This window comes from Anguilla rostrata, chromosome 1, assembly GCF_018555375.3.
Source record: "Anguilla rostrata isolate EN2019 chromosome 1, ASM1855537v3, whole genome shotgun sequence".
Classification (NCBI taxonomy): domain Eukaryota; kingdom Metazoa; phylum Chordata; class Actinopteri; order Anguilliformes; family Anguillidae; genus Anguilla; species Anguilla rostrata.
The window spans coordinates 73,694,916-73,720,697 of record NC_057933.1 but is presented as its reverse complement, the minus strand read 5'-3'; the positions used below and the strand labels follow the sequence as shown (position 1 = coordinate 73,720,697).

Genomic DNA, 25,782 nt, shown 5'->3' with positions numbered 1-25,782 from the left:
CCACTGGGGAGCTAGGGTGGAGAAGCTCTGTGATCCCTTTGGGTGGGTGGGAGGGGTTACTAGACGCCCTGCTGCTGCAGAGCGGAGTGGTCGAGCAGGCACATAGAATTGAGTCATGTCCTGCAAGTAGATGGGGGCTGTCTTGTTGGTGGCAGTGTAGGCAAGGGTCAGGGCTTTGAATCGGATCCTGGCAGCAACCGGTAGCCAGTGAAGTGATCGCAGCAGAGGAGTGACGTGGGAGAATTTGGGGAGGTTGTAGATGAGCCGGGCAGCGGCATTCTGAATCATCTGTAGTGGCTGTATGGCACAAGCTGGCAGGTTTGCAAGGAGAGAGTTGCAGTAATCAAGGCGAGAGGTCACCGTAGCCTGGACGAGCAGCTGGGTGGAGTGCGTCGTCAGGTATGGTCGAATCCTCCTGATGTTGTATAGGAGGAATCTGCAGGACCTTGATGTTGCCTTGATGTGCTCCTTGAGGTCCAGTTGGTCATCCAGGACCACCCCCAAGCTCTTGGCAGAGTGAGAGGCAGTCACTGTGGTGCCATCAACCGTGATTGAGAGTTCACGAAGCAAGGAGGTCTTGTACGGGAAAAAGAGCAGCTCAGTTTTGTTGAGGTTGAGCTTCAGATGGTGGCTGGCCATCCAGGTGGAGATGTCAGCCAGGCAGGAAGAGATCTTATCATTGACCAGTGTGGCCGAGGGGGGGGAAAGAAAAGAAGAGTTGTGTGTCATCTGCATAACAATGATAGGAAAAACCATGTGAATTAATGACTGAACCAAGAGATCTGGTGTATAAGGAGAACAGCAGAGGACCCAGTACAGATCCCTGCGGCACTCCCGTAACATGTGGATGAGAAGCAGAGGCAGACCCCTTCCAGGTGACCTGGTAGGTCCTATCTGCAAGATAGGAAGCGAACCAAGACAGGGCAGTCCCGGCAATTCCCATCCCAGCCAAGGTGGAGAGGAGTATTTTATGGTTGACCGTGTCAAAAGCTGCAGACAGGTCAAGAAGGATCAGGACAGAGGAAAGGCGTGAGGCTCTTGCAGTGGCAAGTGCCTCCGTCACAGCTAGGAGTGCAGTCTCTGTTGAGTGCCCAGATCGGAAGCCAGACTGGTGAGGGTCTAGCAGGTTGTTCTGATGGAGAAAAGAGGTTAATTGTTTAAGAACTGCTCGTTCGAGGGTTTTGGACAGAAAGGGTAGAAGGGATACGGGTCGATAGTTTGCTACATCGGAGGGGACAACAACATGTTACATCTTAAACGGATGAATATTGACTGAAATACAAGGTAAAACGTTTCGTAAAATATTTTGACTGGATTTTTTTAAATGGAGGAAATTAACACATACAGCTGAAACTACAGGTTCCAAGCTTCATTTTGATGTATAGGTTGCGGTGTTTGAAAGAAATCCAACTGCCACACCAGGATTTTGTCTCGCTAGCTCCCGCACCTGACGATGTCTCCTCGATGCGAGAGTTTCCCTGAGTGATAGCCGGGAATGGTCAGCTCTCAGCCCGCTGCCTGCTGTGCGCTACCTCGGTGGGGGCGACTAAAGAATATAGCGAACACTTTTGTGTAGTAACTGAAACGACTAGTTAGTGAAATCAAAGTCCTATGTTGCAAACAGAATGGGCATTTTTATCTTGTGGCCACCCACAATGATATAAATCGATTTGAAGAAACATAATGGCTGACGCACAGAACTTATTTATTAAACGTTTTGCAGCGCAGTGGCTCAAAGTTTATTAGTGTGTGTGCTGGAGTTGCATATACAGCTAGCAACCCCCCGGATTCGGATACATCCCTACTAGGTAGTATGCATCAGTGTACAAGGAGGCCACTGTCTTTCCTTAGTTACACATTCTTAGACAACACAGAATACCTGCTCTTCTTCATTGATCTTCCCATAATCACATACATTTAAATATATTCTTGATCAGTACAATCTTTAATAAGAAGAAATGTAAAAACATTAAAAGAATGAAGGAGAAGCATATTTCCGCATTCACCACAGCGGTTCCTCCGGCCGAACGGGCGCCTGCGGTCTTCCTGTTCGGGCTGCTTGTGTCCTGTTCTCACGGCACGTCCTCCGTGCGGCCTCAGACCAAGGGGTGTCCAGATACTTGTAGGTAATGTAGTGCAGCATCTTTCAACTGTCAACTCCATTACTATGTACTCTGCACAATAATATTCACTTTTCTATGCTACAGTGATTGAGTCAAGTGGTGGGTGACCCCCATGTGCAATGTCCTGGGGCCTCATTTATAAAACGGACTTACATCAGTTTTGATCTTGTATGACTTGTATGATAAGTATGACTCATGCAGAAAACCTTACTTGGACATGGAACTGATCTTATCTTTACGCAAAGTCTAGACTTGACGCAAGTGATTTTTCTGCATGGCTATTTTTTCCCCCTTGCAGTTTAAGGTCAGACCATTTCTTTTTCAGATCACCCACAGTTCTGTCTCTCCTGGCCCACCTCGTTCACTGCAGCAGCGACACACTCCCAAGCTACCTGTTTTGCTTTGTTTGTCAACCCACTATTTAGTCCACCCAATAGTACGCGTTGCCTGTCTTCAATCTTCTCTACCATCTCTATGATCGCGTCTTCCAAAAAGTTTGCTTTTCTCTTTTGGTCCATGGTTATTCCTGACTAAACCCTAATTTCTGCTAGCCTTATATAAGGGGAAATTGCTGATTGTAAGGCACATTCAGGTGCCATCAATTTTAAGTTAATTTGAGATTTATAGATCACAGATGCGTAAGTTACAAATGGGCTTCTTTGAACCTGCGTAAGCAAGGTTTTTTATGCTCAATATCTTTTATGAATCGTACATAAGCACACCGTCGGAAATTATCTTAAGACTAAGTTAAAGTATAAATCTAAGAACATTTTTATAAATGAGGCCCCTGCCCTGGTGTTGGATGTGTTTTCGTGGAAATGTGACTAATAACATTTCAGTCAAATATTATGAAACTGGAAAGCCCTGTGGTTTTTGGTAGTTATTTGCAGAAGTTAGCTGTCTAGCAGGGTTCATCCTGCAGTTATTAATAGGCCACAGGCATTTTTGGAAGTCAGGCAGTTTACATGCACAGTTGAAATCGATCTATATGAATAGCTTGATTTGGCCAAAGATGAGATTTAATTTGACTATTCCATATTGTCCCAATATACATGACTTGGAGAATGGATTTATTGATTGATGTGTGTATGACGAAGACTTTCTTCCGGTTAACCTTTTAAAACCTGCTTCCTCCAATTTTGTCGCAACTTTTTTGAATAGTTCGCCATTCTGTGTTTTTCTTCCATTCATGTATTTTAGGATATTTAACTCATTTAGTTGCGATAGCATGAAGTTGGTCTCCTTGTCTGTCCAGAAATGTGTGTTTTTCGCCATGATACCTCCTTGACTGTGCGCTCGCTGTTCGACTTCTGGGTTAATTACCTGTCACAGTGGAACCTCTAACCTATGGAACATGCGCAGAACGCCTAGGCCAATTTTTGGCCTATTGAAGCGTATATATGCCATAGTAAATTGACCCCCAACCACATTATCTAGGTATGTTAGTCCGACTTAGTACGATTTCAGTCGGACTAAAATGTTTACATGAGTTTACAAGTCCAGTTTTAGCCAAACTAAAACAATAAACCTACTGAGTGTCTCTAATGTGTTTTATTCTTTCTCTTTATTCACAGGGCTTATACAAGGAGTATCATTCTCCATACTACCCAATGTGCCTGCCCAATTTGATTTTGTTTTTCTTTTTACTTGAATATATTTTCATCATATTTCATTACATGTTGTTTTTTGGATCATATGACCTTTATGTATATTTACAGAAAATATAATATTGTTTAAAAATTGGTCAGAGTTTCTGCCAACTGTACTGCAGGCCACATATTTAGTTCTAGATCTAGTTTTAAACCCTGACCAATATATAAATAATTATTTCTCATGGCAATTATAAAGTGGCACCCAAGTGTGGGACATTCTTATTTTATTATTTTCTGCTTTTTAAGTAACTGTTTTCTTGAGTCTTACCTCTCTGACCGTTCCTTCCAGGTTGCCTGGGCGGGTAAGGTATCACCACCCCGTCCCCTCACCACCGGAGTTCCCCAGGGCTCAGTCCTTGGTCCCCTTCTCTTCTCCATGTACACCAGATCCCTTGGCCCTGTAATATCTGCCCATGGCTTGTCCTATCACTTCTATGCCGACGACACGCAACTCTTTCTCTCCTTCTCCCCATCGGACACACAGGTCCCTGCCCGCATCTCGGAGCTAATCTTTATTCCTGCTCTATCCTCTCCCCTCCTCGACTTTTCCATTTCCTTAGGGGACACCGTAGTGACATCATCACCCTGCGCCAAGAATCTCGGAGTGATGATGGACAACAGGCTGTCCCTCTCCAACAACATTGCAGCAGTAACCCGGGCATGCAGATTTTTCCTATACAACATCCGCAGAATCCGCCCCTTTCTCACCACCTACTCAACCCAGCTGCTGGTCCAAGCAATGGTTCTATCCCGCCTGGACTACTGCAACTCTCTTCTGGCTGGACTACCGGCATCTGCCACCAGACCCCTGCAGCTCATTCAGAATGCTGCGGCTCGTCTGGTCTTCAACCTCCCCAGACACTCCCACGTAACTCCCCTGCTCACTACCCTCCACTGGCTGCCTGTTATAGCTCGCATCAAATTTAAAACATTGGTCCTAGCATACCAGGCAGTCAATGGATCAGCCCCAGCATACCTCCACAAGATATTCAAACCCTACATGCCAGCCAGATCCCTCCGTTCTGCTACCTTAGGACGCCTAGCACCTCCCCCTCTTCGCACCTGCACTTCCAGAACACGTCTCCTGTCTGTTCTGGCCCCACGATGGTGGAATGACCTCCCTGTGGAGGTCAGAACAGCTGAGACTGTGACCCATTTCAAACGACGACTGAAGACCCACCTCTTCAGGCTGCACCTCTCCCCATCCCTCCCTTCCCCCCTGTAAATGACTAAACTTAGGGTTGTAACTAGGCAGCTGTTTCATAGGTGACTTAGTTGATGCGCCTGTCTTAACGACTACTTGTATTTTTATTTATTTTATTTTTCCATAGATTGCGTTGTTGCCGTTCTCGTTGTTAGTGTTAATCAGTTTAACCATCAGGGTCCAAGTTGAACTATGCGGTTGTTCCCTGTACTTGGACCGGTACTTCTCTCTAGGGGTTTCGTCATACTTGTTCCTGGTTATGGTTATACACTTTGTTGTACGTCGCTCTGGATAAGAGCGTCTGCCAAATGCCTGTAATGTAATGTAATGTAGAGCAGGTGCCCATTATGATAGAGATCAAGGTGGTTTCCAAAATTGGCACCCAGAGTTGTTTTGGATGTTTATCTCTGGCATTGAAAATGTGAGTACCGTATGGATTAAATCTCCAAATAAAAAATAGTTTGGTAGCTTGTCTTGTTTTTACAGAAAAATCTCATACTCTGGGAGATGGGTCGTATTTATTGCAGTCAGATGCTTTTTCCTGGATTTACTGAGCACACATTTACATTTAAATCCATGTTCAAATACACATGTACAGTTGTGCACCAGTTCTATTGATGCCCATCATGGCAACAGTATAAGCCATTTTTAATGCAGTGTGGTCATGTTTCTGTCACATTTATCCATGGCTGTCCTTGGAAGTGGCGTGAAGAAGTATTTGCCCTCTTTCTGGTTTCTTTTTTCATTGCAAATTTGTCACACTGAATTGTTTCAGGTCTTAAGACAAAATGTAATATTAGACAAAGGGAACCCGAGTAAACACAAAACATGTTAAAAAATGTATTTCATTTATTTAATGAAAAAGTTTTCAAACACCCATGTTTAAAGTTTTTCTCAAGTAACCTCCGCTTAAATGTTTGTGTAACAGTCACATTGAGTCACATTGGTTAGCTCTCGCAGAGGTTCCTGTTTTTCTTTACCGACATCTGTTTCTTAACCGTCTGGTTTGTTGCGGGATGCATAGTAGAGTAGCTGTTTGCACATCCAACCAGTTCTTTGGCCAGGCGCAGGATAAAAGTACATGTGAAGATTGAAGGATAATGGATATCCGCACACTGGATTATAGCTCCCAATATTTTATTGGCTAAAAAATGCCAACACACTAGACAGCTTTTGCTGGTGCAATGCGGTCATGAGTAAGCACCGAAAGGATAGCTGTAGACAGGCTTTCACCAACATCAATACTACCCTGAGAGAACACTTGCCTTAAAAAGACCAGCTAGCATCTATAGCTGGGTCCCAGTGGCACGTGGCCAGTGCGTGTACATTGAAAATAATATTGTAAGCTGCGATTCAGGTGAACACCTGATCTGACAATTCACTTATAAAGTGCACAATCCTCTGTGCCTTCTTGTCACGGTTACCCCCTAATTTTCTTTTTTTAAAAATCACTTTTATCTAGTGAAACACAGTCCTTGTGAGTGAGGTGAGTGTTTTCCTTTTTTTCCTCCCCATTTGGAAATTGCTGACCATACTTAGAAACCCCGTAAACCTCCACCAGCTGAACTATGCCATTCTTACGATGGAACTCTCCCAAGTGGCAGGTGGCACAGGCAACAAAACGGGCACCCGTGCGGCGAAGTGAGTTTCTGGTGCGTGATAAAAAGCGGGACATTTCCACCGGCTAAAACTCCATCTGATAAACACTGCGGTCGATGCGCGTGCCGTGCTGACTGCCTGCCACTGTCAGGATTTCGTAGACAGTCCAAGTTCATTTCCCCACCATCACAGGAGAATGAATGTAACTGCCAAATGCTGCTCACAAGCTGGTTAACACGTTATACACCAACAGAGTAAGCCTTGTACATATTCCTTAATCCTTCCATGAATGATATGAATGCAATGCAATTGCAACTCTCCCAACTACACATATTCCTAGATTGTTTTAAGTATATATAATTTAGCAAAAATATAATATAATATATATAATGTAGCAAAAGGCTGTACATACTGCTGCCCTAAAATGAAGAATTGTCAATCATTTTGTAAAGGTGTTGTTTCACAATGTATTCTGAGTACTGCTGAGGTTTCTACTAAAATTATACTGCACTAATTTTGTTTTACCAAGGAAATGAGGCAGGAAATGACAATGCTGATAAGGAAACGTTCATGTCCCTAAAAAACCTCTGCATCATAATTCCTCTTGTTACATCCTTGCTACCATACAGCCCACTGAGATAAAATGTTGGGCAAGAGGGACTTCAGTATTTTATTCTGTTGACTAAACATGATTATTTTTTGTTTTATGAGTAATGAGAGGAATAAACACTTTTGGCCTTTCTTTCATTTATTGTTACATTATCTTCATGTGGCGTTAACCCCCACCCTTACAGAAACGTTTGTATGTATACAAGTACATATACCCATATGTGGGCTTCTTGCAAAATATGATAAAAAAATACTTCACAGAAAATATCTAAAAATACATATTACAATTTCTGAACGCAATAGTAATTTGCATATTTGCCCATATATTGTATGTTACAAATTGTTGCTATACCTTGAAAATATATTTCATTTCAGTTTACTGCAGTGTATTCCATGAGGGAGCATCCTGGGCTGTTCACACTGCGTCGATGGTGAGATGGCATTCGGTCAAGCGTATCATAGATAAAATAAGGGAAACACACGGGAGGTCCCGTCCCCACTGTGCCGTACCCGCCGCCTGTGAGCCCAAACCACCCGGCACTGCACACCCGCTGTGGGTGTGGGGGGGGGGGGGGTTGGGGCGTCTAGAACCTAATGTCTCAGCGCACTGTAGATGCTGCCGTCGTCCTCTGGCTGCTCCGGCCGTTGCGCTGACCTGTGCACGCGGACGAGGAGAAACATTGTCGAAGCATCATTGTACCGTCGTTCTAATGGTGACCTACTGCCCTGCAGGTTTTCATTTCAACCCTAGTTTGGCACACCTGATTCAACTAATTAGCAGCTCAATGAGATCTCCAGCTGTTGAATGAGGTGTTAGGGTTGGAGTGAAAATATTATTATAAATAAATATTATTATTATTATTATTATAAAATTATAATATACTATACATACACTATTCTCATAATTTTGATTTGGTTTATTATAATTATCTTCATCAGCATCACCACCACCACCACCGCCACCATAATGAGCAACGACTACAACAAATACCACCAATAGTGATGCCCCATACCACAGCTGTTAACTGCATGTTAAAAAAAGAATGGTGCAAACCTCTTCGGTTGCTTCTTTGTGAAGTGAACGGCGGCGTAGCAGACTTCCTCTTCCTGAGACGAGAGAGCCAGGCTCGGGGGCCCTGGCGGTCGGAGCTCTCTGGTGCGGGCATTATCAGCGGCCTACACGTGGAGAACATGGAGGGGGGAGAAAGACGCACTTCACGCCAGCAGCGGATTGGGGGAGAAAACCCAGGTTCGCAAATGCAGTCGTAAAAATGAAACGGTTGAAGCACCATTCAAATCTGAGAATGTTTTTCTGAAATGCTGTTCAAATGCGCAAAAAAATAAAATAAATAAAAATGTGGACAACAAAGTATTTTAGAGCAAATATGAGCATGGCTCTTAACCTGTGCAAGCAGAACTGCACATTTTTACCAAGGGTCCCATCAGACAACAGTGCAGAACAATGCTATACCTGTATGTTGTATCATACACCTGCTCATAAAAGTGCTATTTAAGGGCCCTCCCTTCCCCTCTGCTTCTTTTTTGGCTGATTTTCCACAGCGCACTTAACCACTTAAGCATTTAGCTCCAATGAAAAGGAGGAAAACATTTTTTACCCCTCATCTTCGCTTGTTGTGACACTTATCTTTGTGGGTTCCGACTTGCACCATGCGGCCTTCCTTGCACAGCACCCCAATAGAACCCCAATAAGTCAGGTCGAGAACCCCAAAAACCGTGTATCTTACCTGAACCCCCTTGGCGCAGCCAGGGTCTTCTGTTTGGCCCTCTGCGTTCCTCCTGCTTTTCTCAGAATTTTGATTTGGTTTATTATAATTATCTTCATCAGCATCACCACCACCACCACCGCCACCATAATGAGCAACGACTACAACAACTACCACCAATAGTGATGCCCCAACCCCCCGGCTGTTAACTGCATGTTAAAAAAAGAATGGTGCAAACCTCTTCGGTTGCTTCTTTGTGAAGTGAACGGCGGCGTAGCAGACTTCCTCTTCCTGAGACGAGAGAGCCAGGCTCGGGGGCCCTGGCGGTCGGAGCTCTCTGGTGCGGGCATTATCAGCGGCCTACACGTGGAGAACATGGAGGGGGGAGAAAGACGCACTTCACGCCAGCAGCGGATTGGCGGAGAAAACCCAGGTTCGAAAATGCAGTCGTAAAAATGAAACGGTTGAAGCACCATTCAAATCTGAGAATGTTTTTCTGAAATGCTGTTCAAATGCGCAAAAAAATAAAATAAATAAAAATGTGGACAACAAAGTATTTTAGAGCAAATATGAGCATGGCTCTTAACCTGTGCAAGCAGAACTGCACATTTTTACCAAGGGTCCCATCAGACAGCATTGCAGATGAATTTCATACCTGTATGTTGTATCATACACCTGCTCATAAAAGTGCTATTTAAGGGCCCTCCCTTCTCCTCTGCTTCTTTTTTGGCTGATTTTCCACAGCGCACTTAACCACTTAAGCATTTAGCTCCAATGAAAAGGAGGAAAACATTTTTTACCCCTCATCTTCGCTTGTTGTGGCACTTATCTTTGTGGGTTCCGAATTGCACCGTGCGGCCTTCCTTGCACAGCACCCCAATAGAACCCCAATAAGTCTGGTCGAGAACCCCAAAAACGACCGTGTATCTCACCTGAACCCCCTTGGCGCAGCCAGGGTCTTCTGTTTGGCCCTCTGCGTTCCTCCTGCTTTTCTCAGAATTTTGATTTGGTTTATTATAATTATCTTCATCAGCATCACCACCACCACCACCACCATAATGAGCAACGACTACAACAACTACCACCAATAGTGATGCCCCATACTACAGCTGTTAACTGCATGTTAAAAAAAGAATGGTGCAAACCTCTTCGGTTGCTTCTTTGTGAAGTGAACGGAGGCGTAGCCGTCTTCTCCTTCCTGAGATGAGAGAGCTGGGCTCGGGGGCCCTGGCGGTCGGAGCTCTCTGGTGCGGGCATTATCAGCGGCCTACACGTGGAGGACATGGAGGGGGGAGAAAGACGCACTTCACGCCAGCAGCGGATTGGGGGAGAAAACCCAGGTTCGCAAATGCAGTCGTAAAAATGAAGGGGTTGAAGCACCATTCAAATCTGAGAATTTTTTTCTGAGAAGCTGTTCAAGTGCGCAAAAAAATAAAATAAATAAAAATGTGGACAACAAAGTATTTTAGAGCAAATATGAGCGTGGCTCTTACCTGTGCAAGCAAAACTGCACATTATTACCAAGGGTCCCATCAGACAGCATTGCAGATCAATTTCATACCTGTATGATGTATCATACACCTGCTCATAAAAGTGCTTTTGCTCTGGATGGGTAGCTTTCATGTGCCTGTGATGAGTAATCATCTAAGACAGCTTCCCTCTGCTTCTTTATTGGCTGATTTTCCACAGCGCACTTAACCACTTAAGCATTTAGCTCCAATGAAAAGGAGGAAAACATTTTTTACCCCTCATCTTCGCTTGTTAAAACATTTATCTTTGTGGGTTCCGACGTGCACTGCGCGGCCTTCCTTGCACAGCAGCACCCAAATAGAACCCCAATAAGTCAGGTCCAGAACCCCAAAAATGACCATGTATCTCACCTGAACCCCCTTGGCACTGCCAGGGTCTTCTGTTTGGCCCTCAGCTTTCCTCCTGAAGTGGAAGCAGGCAAACATCACAGCCAATCTGTTTTTTTTTTGCATCTTTGTCTGACAGTTTATGGCATGTCAGTAATTTGATCTTGCTTTAAGTCTGGCTTTTAAAAAAATGACCTGGAAAGTTATGATAACGGGGCCAATAGAAGGAAATTCAAATCAAATTCAGTATCAAATTTACTTGTCTCACCTCTTGAAATAAATGATGGTTGCCAAAGCAACAGCCAGGACAGTCAATACAATCCCCACTGCCAGAGCGATTAGAAACTGAGAACTGGGCTTGACTGGAAAGGTAGAAATCACATGAAACGTTGAAATCACATGAAACGCGAGCAAGAAAGGTTTGAAGACCTCTGTGATGCTGCTGAGCTATTCATCAAAAGCAGAATCAGAATCAAAGAAATGTGCACACACCTGCTAGAGACAGGGACACTGCAGTCGAGTTATGAGCTCCATGCTCGTTCCTGACCATACAGTGATACTGTCCACTGTCCCTCGAGCTGATATTACTGATGGTGTAAGTCATTGCATTCTTCGAGGGAAAAGTTCTATTATTCTTAAACCAGGTGTAGTTCTGCACTCGTGGGTTGGCATCGCCGCTGCAGGTCAGTGTCACTGAACTGCCCTCCTCTGCTTCCCTAGGACTGACTGACACTGAGGTTTCTCGAGGGGGATCTGACAAAAGAATATTATTCACTCACTGGTTGCCACTGAAACTCAAACAATTCATTACAGTCAAAAATGCCTGTTTTTATACAGTACATACAAAAACAATGATATAGTTCAAAAACTAAAGATATCTCAGCCACCCTCTGTTGTGATCTTTGGATCTGACATCATGATTATCACCTGTCTCAACGATAACCATACAGTTGAAGTTCTTCATGCAACAGGCAGAACTGTAAACTGTGCGACACACAGATTGCTACAATATTTATAATGACAGAAAGGATTCACTCACATTGAACATCAAAAATGATTTCTTCAAATGTTTGTTTGTTGTCCTTCAGAGCACAGGAGTAGTTTCCAGAGTGTTGGTTGGAAATAGATTTGAACGTATGTGGAGAGGATATGTGGAGCTGCTTGTTTTTCAACAAGGTAAGTTCTGATTGGTTCAGATTGCAAGAGTTGTTTGCGGCACATATCAGAGTCACATCATCTCCCTCCATTATTGGTTTATTTCCTCTTGATGATGTAATATTCACTCTTAACCCTAGAATTAATTCATTCAAAGAATAACTAAATTAATTAAGGGCAGTGGGTAACTTCATGATTCTAAACTTAATTTGTAAAACAAAGAGTAAGTCTAACAATGGAGATATGTTTGAGACGCAGAGTCATGTTTAACTTACAAAAAACCTATCACCAACGGAAGTAAAATGTTTGTACCTGAAGATAAGATGCAATACAAAGCCAATAAAATCCCTTCCATAGTAAAAACTAGTAAAATACAAGATTTATTTGGATATACTGCAGAAACAAATAGAGTTGTGGTCAAACTTGTACTATATACTAGCATAAAAATCTTACCAGTGACTTCAATTTTCAATTCTTCACCAGTCCATTTATTTTTACCCTGAGATTCAAATCTGAACCAGTAACTCCCAGAGTCCTCGTATCTCAAGTCCTTAATCTTTAATGTGCAGTTGTTCTTTTTATCCCCCAGGTACTCTGCTCTGCCTTTAAACTGTGATGTGACGTCATTTGCACTTCCGTTATCAACGTGGTAATCAGAACACGTCTCAGGTTTACACCATATCACATTCTCCACTGTCATGTTTTTATCGGGATATGAATAGTTACAGGGGATGACCACAGTGGACCCTCTCACTGCGCAGATTGGTGTCTTTGGGGTCCACACACCCCAGTCATCACCAAGGACACCTGGAAAACATTCATGTTATATTGAAACTCATGCAGAACAGTCAGAATTGCTGTCATAGGCTGGTTAATATGCACATGCTGTTAAACACAAGCGATTGGTATAAATGCAAATGTTATTTAACAGGGAACATAATACTTCATTATCAAAACAGAAATTAATAACGACTGAGGCATTATTAAAGCAGTAATGGAATAAAAATACAGAATATTTAATGGCAAAAGGGATATATAATTGTGTTATAACACAATTTCAACGGTTTATCAACCCAAAGGTATAGGGTTTTATACCTTCTAAAACTTAATATTTACTGTAAACTATTGCAATGTTTGGCTCATCTGGAGAGCAGAGCACTGAAGCACACATTCATGGTTATGAACTTGTAAATCCATGCTTATGCGCTCCATCCTAATTTCACTTCATTCTCCATGGAACGGAAGCACAGCATTCACAGTATGACAAACAGAGTGAGACTTTTTATGCACTTAAGACTTTACCATAACACAGGGCAGCCAGGCCTAGATTCGATTCAAGATGGCATTGGAAATTAGGATCTTTGGGCTTAGACTAAGTTGTTCTTGTAACGTTATTCTGATCTTATTCCAGTAGTTTTCTTCACATGGCATCGAACTGTTACTGTATGCGTATATTTGGTGACTTTGTGATACGGGAAAAAAACAAGTGAGATACCTTTGCACTTTCAAATAAATTTTTTTTTTTTTTTTTTTAATTTCAAATGTTTTGTGGACAGCTTCCGTAACGACACCGTGGATGAGTGTAACAATTCCACCCAAAAGCAGTATACATTTCACAGAAGTGACAAGGCAAAAGGCAATCGTACTGTTTATATTTTTTGCTTCCAAAGATTTTTTCAGAAATCTGCGACACTGGACTCCCTGTGCATATTAAAAACCACAACACTTTTCATAAAATTATTTGGAAATAATTGTTAAACTCCACTGTCTTGATCAACATCACCTCTAATGCACTTCAGATATTTGCCACTACTTAACCATACCTTAACCTTAACCAATGACAGGGTTGTTACCTAGGACACACATCTTCACGCGAAAGTAAAAACATTGTGATAATGAAGCGGCAGCTTTAGCGTGACATTTCACCGGAAGCCTCCATCATAGAAAGCAAGGCTGCCGCCAGTGACAGGCGGTCTTACCAGGCAGGATGAGGAGAGCCAGTCCCCAGGAGTGCAGCGTGTCTCTGACTCCCATCACTGCTGTTCCTCCTGCTGAGCACCTTTAGTGAAGAGTTACTCTCTCTCTCTCTCTCTCTCCCTCCCTCCCTCTCTCTCTCTCTCTCTCTCTCTTGCCCCTGCGCACACTCAGCGCTTCCAGAAAGATGCTGGAAGGAAGAGCTGCCTCCAGCTGTGTAACTCACAGGAGTCACTGATGCCGCCAGTGAGGGCGGGGCCTGAAGAGGCCAGGAGGAAGATGGCCCCCGTTCAGTTTGACACTTTGGGTTCTGACTTCTTCTTTTGTCTGTCTATTTTGCAACGTCCAAACCAGAGACGAATGTTTGAGCGGCATATGTGTCTGAATAAGTGATGCCATTTCAGTTCAGCTGACAGACACATCTTTGTTTCTTGAATAATTAAAAATATCCCTGTTTCAAATCAAACGTTCCTATTATTATTGTTGTTGTTATTATCATTATTATTATCATCACATAAGTTCACTCACACTGCAAGCAACGTGCGAGCGTGTCACTTTTGACAGGAAGTGTATTCCACCTAGTGGCAGAACACACTTCCTACCCTATTCAGGACAGCACAGTCGCTCACCACCCTATCATCTTCTGAAGTTTGAATTCTTCAAATTGCACCTACAGCTTGTTGATAGTTGTTGGTGAAAGCAAATTGTTACTGTGATATTGCAGTAGAACACAGCTACACACAGCAATCTCAGTTTTAATGGTCTTTACTGTTCATATTCCACACAGTGATCTAAAAAATACATTCACCATTAATATGTCCATTCTCCATTATATCAATTGACAGTTTGTAATGTTTAAAGTTTTCAGAATGCAAGATGGGGAGCATTTTCCACAAGTAACTGTCAGCTATAGGTCAGTTATTATTATGCCTCTTATGGAAATCTGATGCAGGAAGAAAATAAGGTTCTAATGATATCCCCTTCTACGTTTGTTTGATTATTATTTTTAATGTATAAAACACATTTCTTATATTCTGAGCCTCTATAAATCTAGCGTAATAGCAGTAACCATTCCAATAAATTATTATTGAAATTAAAACAGGTGTATTTTGATTCACATTCAAATGCATGAACATTTCAGAGTTCTGAATGACCCCCTTTCTCAAGGGCTCAGTACCTCTGAGGTTCTAGTGTACTTCACTTATGTATTCACTATTATCATCTGTTTGCCTATATATCCCAGTTTCATCAATAAACATTATTTTGTGTGATCTTGATGATCAGCTTTCACTGCTGTTTGTGTACAAGATTATGAGGCCTATGCAAATTGAGTTCCTTTCATAAGAACTAATTGATGTGCGTGTGTGCGCAGCAGAACAAGTATAACAAGTCATCGGGTTAAGTGGGGTTGGCATGGGCAAAGTGTATCAATGTAATGTGAAAAGGACTACGCCCTTCCACGAATAGGGCCTATGAAATTCTTATTACCTGTCAGACCATGTTCATGGCCAACTAATTATTAATATTAATAATATATCGTGCAGTAATGTTCCAGCTAACGTTAGCTAGATCACGTAAACAGATTTCCAACTATATAAAAAAAATATCGGTAACAACATGTACCTAGTTATGTAGGAAAAAATGTCCTTGTCATCCTCCAGTGGTTATTTTTTCAGTGCTTCCGCGATTTCTATCAGTGCCGGCAAACAATGGCCCAAATTTGCTAGAATAGGCCTACTGTAAAAGGTAACTTCAGCCCATTGTCCTGCGTTTCCACCACGGTCTAAAGTCCCGCGACGATTAGGCAAATTAGTCCGCTGACGTATGAAAAATAGACGTCGTTGTCACTCCATCTGTCCTAACTTCTGTAACTCCATACTGCCACCGATACGTTATTTTCCAATAACGGGACAGCCCGGATGGGTTTGTTCCACTTATACAACAGGTTACCAATAATGACTATATATGGCTACTTTAGTATTTATTGATTTTTATCGACTTAATCACCTGACATTAAAATATTTTCCCGCGGCCGTTTGGGCATATTATTTTACCGTTGTCAAGCAAAACTCTCGTTGGTGGTTCGACTTGGACTGTTGTCATGCAACAAACAGGATATAACAGACCAATATACAGATTGTAACTGTTGTATTATCCTCTCAAACACATTCATTATGTTTTATACGAACATTCACTTTCATGTCTTGACATCCGAAGCGACAGAATGCATTCACATTCCACAAATAACTAGTAACAACATGTATAGCAGAAAACATGCACACGTCGTAAACAATTTTGGCTGTTGAATTGATTAATTAGACTCTCATCGTCATTTCCATATAATCACAAAATGACAAGAATAAATAGAATGAAAACTCGGACTTGCGTGAAAATTTAAATTAATATTGCACTGTACAGCCACCGTTTGCTTTCATTTTTAAAATTACTGTTAGCGGAGCAGCTAAATAAATAGCCTACTTGAAGCATGCCCTGCAGATGCGAACCATGCACCATAAATTAAGAGTACATAGGCTATGTCTAGTCTTCCTGGTCTTTTTGTGGAACCGCAGAATCGCAGAGTAAAATTACGGCAGTTTGAAAAGCAAAAGGGACGATTACTAGAATTAACCTGCTATTTTACCCAGACAAAAAGTGTGGAAGGTGATTTTTTCCAGTATGCTTTTACTGTACCCCCGATGTAAATTACGCAGAACTACCGCATACCTCACATAACTGTATCAAACATTTTGAGTCAATTGCAATGGGCTAACAAAGAAAATCTGGAAGAAAATATTCAGCAACCGAATTAAACCGTTTGAATGTTTTGGTACGTAATATGCTGTCCCAGCACGAATGCTTAACATTTTATAAAACGAATACTAAAGCAAGAAAAGAACAGAAGAGCACACATGTTATAATTCCAAGACGTTGGCAGGCTATAACCAAAAGTAGGCTACTGCGCCGCATAACATACACGTTTGATTTCAAGTTATTATGAAAATAAATCAGATTTTTAAAAATGGCAGTTGAAATAATACACTGCGAGTAGTCGACCAATCAGAAATTTTCAGCGCTTGCGCCCCACCCCAAATGTTCCGGTACTTTTGGAAAGTACTACCCCCCGAGCAGGGACTTTTTTGGGGGTAAAATAAAGTCCCCGGAACTTAATTTAGACCCTAGTTCGAAACGAGTTCCTCAAAAGGTTCCTAGTTCCGGGGTAAAGTTCCTGCTGTGGAAACGTGTCTATAGAAAGGGTGGTCGCTATCGGCACGCCCAGGAATCCGTCACAGTTGTAACCCAAGTCGCAGGACACAAAATAGCTGTTCGGAAAGCAGTTTGAAATTATGAAGCAACCTCTGCACCATTGGGTTTAATGGGTCGCGACTCACGATGAGATAATTCCGAGCGTGTTGCTTGTCTTAAAGTTGATATAGTAAATAAGGCTGCATTAATATAACTAAATATATATGTATGAAGTTGTTTTTTTACATTTAGATAGTTTATTACGTGTATTTTTACATGACTTACATTTTAATACGTAACGATGTCCAGTTCTCTCTACTAAATACGAAGTAGGCTAAATACACTAGCGGTTCAGGTGGTCGATACACATCTCGCTCTAACGTTACTTTCGCTAGGGAGGGGCTCAAGGTTCTTAGCTATATGCCCCCGCCGGAAGTTTTGAAGGGAAAAAATGCCTTCTTCCTTCTAAAATATGTAACGTTAGTGGTGGCTACTACAATATTTAATATTCTTACTGGTTGCGTGATCAAATATTTGTGATGTGAGAGAATTATCTAACGTTGCTCATTCTCAAATGTAACCTTATTAGACAAGTACACAGGCAGGAGTAGTGATGGCGAGTGGAGCAGAAGAGCAGAGTGAAGCAGGAGAGCAGAGTGGAGCAGGAGAGCAGAGTGAAGCAGGAGAGAGGACAGAAAGATGAGTGGAGGAGGACAGGAGAGAGGAGAGAAAACAAAGATTAAGCACATACTATCAAGCTGGGACCCTAACTGGGTAGACAAGACAAGGTTCCACCCATGGCTCTCAACCAGGCTGCAAACTTTGTCACTTAGGCAAATATACAGTGCCCTCTGTAAGTAGTGGGTCAAAGAGCCATTATGAATGAATAAATAGATGTCAATAAATATGTTCTACAGTTTGTTTTGCAGTCAAGTGTCATTTTATTTCATATTTTTAAATTACCTACTGATATTCACTCTGATGCAGGCGGCACGTGCGCACCACCCAGGTACAACAAAACACTTTCCCCCGCTGCTGAAAAAAATCCTAGAGGAAACACTGTTAGGTCCAGCCATATACTAGGTTTTAACCTGGCCTTGTTAAAAAACGATTCCAAATGTCACACAGACGGCAAAACGATACTTGTCCTTTCCAGCCAGCTCCTTTGACAAGTTTACACTGTGCTATAAACAAATATGCTCCTGGCACTGTCTATTCACCAGTTGAGTGAAATGTGCCTTTCTGTGTAACCTCAGCCTTCCACCACACCCTTGCTAACCTTGCTAAGGTGAACAAACTCACAGGACAACCATCCAATCCAAATTTATTTCCCTGTCCAGGTATATGTAAATGCCGCTGTACACAGCAGTTGAGTTCTGTTTTCTGTTCGTCATCAGACGGTGCTTGTTGGCGTTAGAAAAGTTTATGAAAGCAGTGAAAAATTCAGAAGTAGCTGGTAGAAGCCACGACTTAAGGTAAGTTTTTTTTTGTTGGTATTTTTCCACTTTTGCTGAAATTCTTTGTGATATCCAAATCAGCTTGTAGAAAGCATAAATAGCAAAAAAGAAATTCTGAACTGCAGTCGATGCTTTTGAAATTAGTGCACACATCTCAGTATTCAATACTGTTTGTTACTATGACATTGTATGACAGTAGTGTAGTGGAGGTGCCAAGCCAAGGCTTTTTAAAAGGTATTCTCCCTCTTCCTCCTTTTTCACATAAGAGTACCACGCACATGTGGGAAATAAACTCATCCATATTTCTCAGGATTATTATCATTGAGCTTTGGATTCCCTCTTTTTTGCTTTTGATCTGATTTTCATTTTGTTAAAAAAATTACTGTCTTTTTTCATTTGTCTGATCCACTAAACACTTTGGTGGGATATTTACAATCAACACTTCACTTTTGTTGAATTAACAGTGCCACACAATTTCATAAGCCATCATCTGTGATTCCTCTCTTTAAATAAATTTGCTTGTGAAATGCTCATGGATTCCACGCACATTTGTGTACCATTGTACATGCATATTCCATGTCTGTGGGAAGCCCCTGATAAATTATTAAGCAGGATGGGGTTAATTTGCAGCATGTTGCATTAGGCCCGGTCCACACCACTTACCTCACGTGTGCGACGGTCGCGAAACCTCTTGCTATTCATTTCGGCGCCCATGTTAACAAGTTAGAGCAGCCACACAGCCTGCGTGAGACGCGCGTCTGAGGCGCGGCTCGAGCCTCGCTGCAGCGGCGCGTCATCTAGAGTTTCGGCGTGGGGCCTATTTTTCATGCGTGAGGCGCGTTTTTATTTTTTGATAGTTTTTTTTTAATCAGCAAAAATAGACAGTGAATAGATCTGTTGATAGTCATATTGACATCATTCCAGCAACATTACATAACTGACATCTTTCACTAGCTTCAGTGTCTAGGCTATATCTGAATATGTCACAGACATGAAAAAAATATAAATATTAGCAATTTCTTTATTATTTCTTTAATATCTATTATTATTATTATTATTATTATTATTATTATTTTACCATTGAGAATACGCTTCTTAACCTTCTTCTGTCTAAACTATATATATATTAAATTTATAATGAAGTGAAATCAAACATTCTATTATTGATGTAGAAAGATAGGGCTGGCAGTAGCAGCACCACAGCAGCAACGCTGGCGGTGTGGACACACACATGCGTGCAAGTCGCAGCAGTTTAGTGAGGTAGCCGTCACGCACACGTGAGGTAAGAAGTGTGGCCCAAGCATTAGTCTAAGACACTGAAAACCCAACCCCAGCACCCAAATCCAATCAATCCATCTGTTGGATCCGCCAGTGTCCACGGCACTCCTCCACACAGTGTATCCCTTAGGCCAAGTAAAGGAGGATGCAAACAGGATTTGGTTGACATTTATAAAGGAAAACAACACATGGTTGGAGAGATGCAAATTACACTCATTATAATATAACAAACCACAGCCTGACTGTCACTGTTCCAAGAGAAAGAGCAAACCAGGCACTTGATTCAAGAGGAATGGGTCACTACATGTACCCAAGCATCATTCATATAGCAGGTTAACATCCTTTGATTATAGGAAATGGACAAACAGCAAAAAATGATATTATGCAAACAGTGGTATTTTTACACAGGTGACATTTGTTCTGAATGGACTATGACATCTTTGTATTCAGTGAAAGATTTAGTTAATACAGACAGATGTCATGAAAACTCATAAGCTGCAACTATATTAGACATGGACAGTTAGGTATGCCATTTAAGGCAAGAAAGGTGCAGTGTATTGTTTGTCCCTTTCATAAAAACGGATTTATGTGTGTGTGTGTGTGTGCACAGCAGAACATAAAAACTCAGTCATCGGGTTAAGTGGGGTTGGCATGGGCAAAGTGTATCAATGTACAGTGAAAAGGACCACGCCCTTCCATGAATCGGGCCTATGAAATTCTTAGTACCTGTCAGACACGAAATATAATGAAATGGAAAGTTCCATCAAATTCTTTTATATTTTGCTAAGGAAATTGCAGCAAAAATATGGTTTTTCTGGGATGCTCGATGGCTCATTTGGTTAAGGCACTATGCTGTGGTGCATGGATGAGCCTCATGGACCATGCCAGTGCCAAATGTAGCCAGTAGCTCCACAGGGTGATGTGCAATTGGCAATGGGTGCAGTCACTGTACAGTGACCCCCCCACTTGGGCACCTGTGGATTGCTTATCCCATGATCTTGATGTAGGAGTGCTTTGAGCTCGAAATGTCCCCAGTTTATTACATGACTTGTGGGGAGAAACTCTGGGTCTAAAAACTGCGAACTGTCTCTTAACATGTAACATTCCCTCCTTTTACAGAAGAAAATGCCAACAAGAAAGTGAATGAGTTTGAATACAGATTCAACAAATGATTGGTAAGTACACTAACACCCTGTCTCAACAGAAGGACAAAGCAATGGAATCAATAAATACCCAGCGTGTCAAAATTTTAAAAGTTTCAAAATGCTTATGAGAAACTGACAACAAATTACAACCCCAATGTACTGCATTCAAAAAGAAAGCATGGTTTTTTGAACTAGCACACGTACTTTTGGGTGGTTTTTGTCCTCACATAAGTCTGCAGACGCAACATGACAACGCTGCCACTAGGCTCGATTCCAGAGTGTTACATTACATTACATTACATTACAGGCATTTAGAAGACGCTCTTATCCAGATCGACTTACACAACTTTTTTACATAGCATTGTGTGACTTAAGTATTGTACTTCCAAACTAGTTGATTGAAAAGACACTGCGCTGATACCTTAATATTTCAGGTTTTTTACACCAAGGAATGAGGGAGGGGACATTCAACATTAATTAGTCCTTAAAATATCGTAAACAAATATGCTCCTGGCACTCCCTCTTCACCAGTTGAGCTGTGAAATTTGCCTTTTTATGTAACCTCAGGCTTCCACCACACCCTTGCTAACCTTACCAAGGTGTACAAATTTGTGGGACAACAATCCAATCCAAGTTAATGCGAAAGAGAGATTTCCCTGTCCAAGCATATATGAATGTCATTGTACACTGCATCTGTTTTCTTCCTGTTCCTCTTCAGAAGGTTACTGCTGGCCTTATCAAAGCAGTGAAAAAGACAAAAGTAGCGAAAAAGACAAAAGTAGCTGATAGAAGCCACGACTTAAGGTAAGTTTTTTTGTTGGTTTTTTTCCTCTTTTGCTGAAATTCTCTGTGATATCCAAACCAGCCTGTAGAAAGCATAAATTAATAACAAAAACATTTTCTGAATTGCAGTTGATGCTTTTGAAATTAGTGGATACATCTCAGTATTCAGTACTGGGTAACACTTTACTTGAAGTGGGTCTTATGTAGCACTCATAACACCTTTATAAGCACTGTATAATGTGTCATAAATATTGGCATAGGCATTCATAATGATTATGACCACTTTATAACAGCTGCCATAATGTCTCATGATGCACTGAATGGTGATGTTCATTGTTCAGTGCCCCATGACACCTTATGGCAGCTGTTATAATGTGGTTATAATTCTTATGTAGGCCTATGACAACAATTATGTAGTGCTTATAAAGGTGTTATGAGTGCTACATAAGACCCACTTCTAGTAAAGTGTTACCCAATAGGGTTTGTTACTATGACATCGTATGACAGTAGTGTAGTGGAGGAGCCAAGCCGAGGCTTTTTAAAAGGTATTCTCCCTCTTCCTCCCTTTTTCATAAGAGTACCACACACCCGTGGGAAATAAACTCTGGATGGCTCAGGAGGCCTCTCCGGGGCTCTGGATGGCTCAGGAGGCCTCTCCGGGGCTCTGGACAGCTCAGGAGGACTCTCCGGGGCTCGAGGTAGCTCAGGAGGCCTCTCCGGGGCTCGAGGCGGCTCTGGAAGCCTCTCCGGGGCTCGAGGCGGATCTGGAGGCCTCTCCGGGGCTCGAGGCGGCTCTGGAGGCCTCTGTGGGACGGCAGGCCGAGCAGGCCACTCCGGCGGGAGGGCAGGCCGGGGAGGAGGCTCCTGCGGAACAGCGGGCTTCCTGCGCACTGGGCCGGGAGCACTTCTCGGCCAGAGGGCGCATATCCGCGGCCCCCTGGAGATACTTCTCCCAGTGGAGCAGGAGAGCAGAGTGAAGCAGGAGAGAGGGCAGAAAGATGAGTGGAGAGAAGAGTGGAGGAGGACAGGAGAGAGGAGAGAAAACAAAGACTAAGCACATACTATCAAGCTGGGACCCTAACTGGGTAGACAAGTCAAGGTTCCACCCATGGCTCTCAACCAGGCTGCAAACTTTGTCACTTAGGCAAATATACAGTGCCCTCTGTAAGTAGTGGGTCAAAGAGCCATTATGTATGAATAAATAGATGTCAATAAATATGTTCTACAGTTTGTTTTGCAGTCAAGTGTCATTTTATTTCATATTTTTAAATGACCTATTGATATTCACTCTGATGCAGGCGGCACGTGCGCACCACCCAGGTACAACAAAACACTTTCCCCCGCTGCTGAAAAAAATCCTAGAGGAAACACTGTTAGGTCCAGCCATATACTAGGTTTTAACCTGGCCTTGTTAAAAAACGATTCCAAATGTCACACAGATGGCAAAATGATACTTGTCCTTTCCAGCCAGCTCCTTTGACAAGTTTACACTGAGCTCCAACAAAGAATGACAGAGGGGACATTCAACATTAATTATAGAGGGCATGCACATGACGTCACAGTAAGTGGAAGTCACTGTGGGTACACCCACTGAGTGGCAGAAAGACTACTGAGTGTCATCGTTAGCGTTCAGTTTGAATGCCGCGAAAACAAAAAAAAAAACACACCTAAAATGGGAAAGAGCTGTTGTGCGATTGACTGTACAAATAGATTCAACAAGCAATCGGAGCTATCTTTTTACAGACTGCCGAAAGCTAAAGAAAAGACAAGCAAATGGATCGCTGCAATTCGCAGAAACAACTAGAATCCAGGCGCCAAAACGTGGATTTGCGGTTGTCATTTTGTGACAGTTATGTTGGATTTTTGGGTAAAATCTTACCTTAAGTTATGTACTGTACAACCTCACTATGCCTAAATCGAAATATGTGCAGAGCTGCAAGGACGTGACTGGCCTTCTTAAGGAAATCTTGCAAGATGTGGGAACACAACACCCCCATCCAGAGCCATACTACCTGTGCTTGCTTTTGCTTTGGCCAGAGAAGAATATGACTGACGCCAACATCGCAGTCTATGTGAACTCAATCCGAAAATCATCCCACAAAAAGTTGTCACACCTGTTCCGTAAAAGAAATACGATTGCTCACTTCTACCTGGGGAAATCTGCGGGACTAAAGAGGCTTGTTCCCAAATCTGACCTTGACAAATGCTTTAGCAGTGTGAGACAACGCAATGCCCTTTGGCAGAGTGCAGACATCTTTAAGGAGGATCTCATCAAAGAAAGGCTACTCAGAGTTAATGGAATCATTGAGAATGGAGAGGCTTACATAAATTATGGCAAACTAAAAATCCCAGTGCGGCCAACTTACCTCGGTGGAGTCAGAAGTGGGTACAGCGCAGAGAAGGTGTCCTTCTACATTGGTTTCGCTATTGATGGTCCACTTGCATACGATATTCAATATGAAACATACTCCAAGACTACAAGGGAGGACCTGGACTGCCCTGTCTGAGACATGGTTATTCAGACATCTCAGGTGCACCAGGTTTCTCATTAATTTAGGAGAAAGAAAACTAGAAGTTGTCCTTCAAATTGTAAACAATCAGCTGCGGCTTCATTCATTCTGCAGTCCAGCAGCTAAGCTGTGCAGCCATTGTTCTGGAGGACAGCACTTCATACACAGCTGGTGCAGACAGACTGTAGATATACATTTGTACAAAGGATCACTGGTGCACAAGCCTTCCTTCTCTTTGCAAATCTCTGGCCAAGTGCATCATCCTGTGGAACTTCCAGGCATAGGTGGGATTAATAGGATTCATTTCCAGACTATGGGATGCATCATTGTGTATCTTAAGAGCGCCTTTTCTGGATATGCCACCGCAAACCAAAGATGAACCATTCTTGTTTTGGAAAAAGATAAAGGCAGCTACCTTACAAACTAAATTGCACCTTATTTAAAATGAATTATTTTGATGGGTTTATTGTTTCGTAGAACATAGATGTTATTTCGTTTATATTATGTGATAAATTTGTCAGCAACTGTTTGCAACTAATATATGAAATCAATGCACATATGTTATATTAAGATTAGGAGTAGTCTTTTTTTTTACAATGAATGTATAGAGACATTTTTGGAAAAATTTAAATTAAATGGGAACCATGTATCAATACAATTGTACTTTAGATCATCTTTCATTTTCCTTCACAGCTATTCAGGGGCTATTCAAGCTTTTCAGTGTGAAAATGTACTTGTGTCATTTGCTCATTCTAAAATAAAATTAAAATTAAATTGTGATCATACTTTTAGAAATAAGAATTGACATTATTTATATTTGTTTTACTTACACTTCTAGTAGTAAGTTTGAATATTATGTTTAAATATTATTTTGCCTTAAATGGACTCTTAACATTCCCTGTATGCCTCACAAAAACTCTTAACTGTTTAAGTGTACCCAGAAAGCAGAAATGGTTCAGAAAAGTGCTCCTTTTCTATAAAATTGTATTGTTATTGCACATAGTAGTGTTCATAAAAGACAATGTGGATATTTATTTTTATATTTTATATACACATATACTGTATGAGCCAATTGGTCCAAACAAACAGTGCACAAATCTATTTAAAAATATGATTTGGAAATGTAATACATTTTTGTCATGGTTCTGGGTGGTAGTGGCTATCCTTGGCCACTGGAGGGCATCCTTGGAACTTCTTGCCCATAATTGAGCTAATTGGATTCACCTGCTTTTGTGTCAACTTTGGTTACATGTAAGCCGGTATTCTGTCAGTGTATTTGTAACATTTCAGTGCTGTAACAGTCTTTCTTCTTATCTTGGAAGAGATCTGTGTTGTACTGAAGGCTGAGACTTATAAGGGATTATTTGCTATAATTGCACAATAATCTCTTGCTCAGCGTTGCATTTTGGGTGTTTTTCTATCAATCCTTGTTTCGCGGGCTGTTTTCTTTAGTTTTCACCTTCTTTACAT

At 41.9% G+C, this 25,782-nt stretch overlaps 1 protein-coding gene and 1 long non-coding RNA gene across 8 annotated transcripts; one reads left to right on the top strand and one right to left on the bottom strand.

Moving 5' to 3' along the window:
* The first annotated feature begins 81 nt into the window (after positions 1-81).
* Positions 82-6,968, top strand: LOC135234871 (uncharacterized). Its single transcript, XR_010324229.1, has 3 exons — positions 82-4,036; positions 5,315-5,877; positions 6,834-6,968. It is a non-coding gene; the product is annotated as an uncharacterized LOC135234871 (long non-coding RNA).
* On the bottom strand, positions 5,882-16,187 carry LOC135234860 (B-cell receptor CD22-like). 7 transcript variants are annotated; one of them, XM_064299860.1, is made up of 12 exons: positions 13,902-16,183; positions 12,376-12,729; positions 11,807-12,058; positions 11,260-11,520; positions 11,036-11,129; positions 10,792-10,843; positions 10,057-10,178; positions 9,844-9,898; positions 9,150-9,271; positions 8,933-8,987; positions 8,242-8,363; positions 5,882-7,842 (listed from the first exon to the last, which is right to left on the bottom strand). In XM_064299860.1, the coding sequence occupies exons 1-12, from the start codon at positions 13,954-13,956 to the stop codon at positions 7,779-7,781; spliced, it is 1,608 nt and encodes a 535-aa protein (XP_064155930.1). In that variant the 5' UTR covers positions 13,957-16,183; the 3' UTR covers positions 5,882-7,778. The 7 variants fall into 7 exon arrangements, with proteins under 7 accessions (XP_064155930.1, XP_064155949.1, XP_064155938.1 ...); XM_064299879.1 differs by having other exon boundaries at positions 8,933-8,984; XM_064299868.1 differs by having other exon boundaries at positions 9,844-9,895.
* Between the last annotated feature and the right edge of the window lie 9,595 nt (positions 16,188-25,782).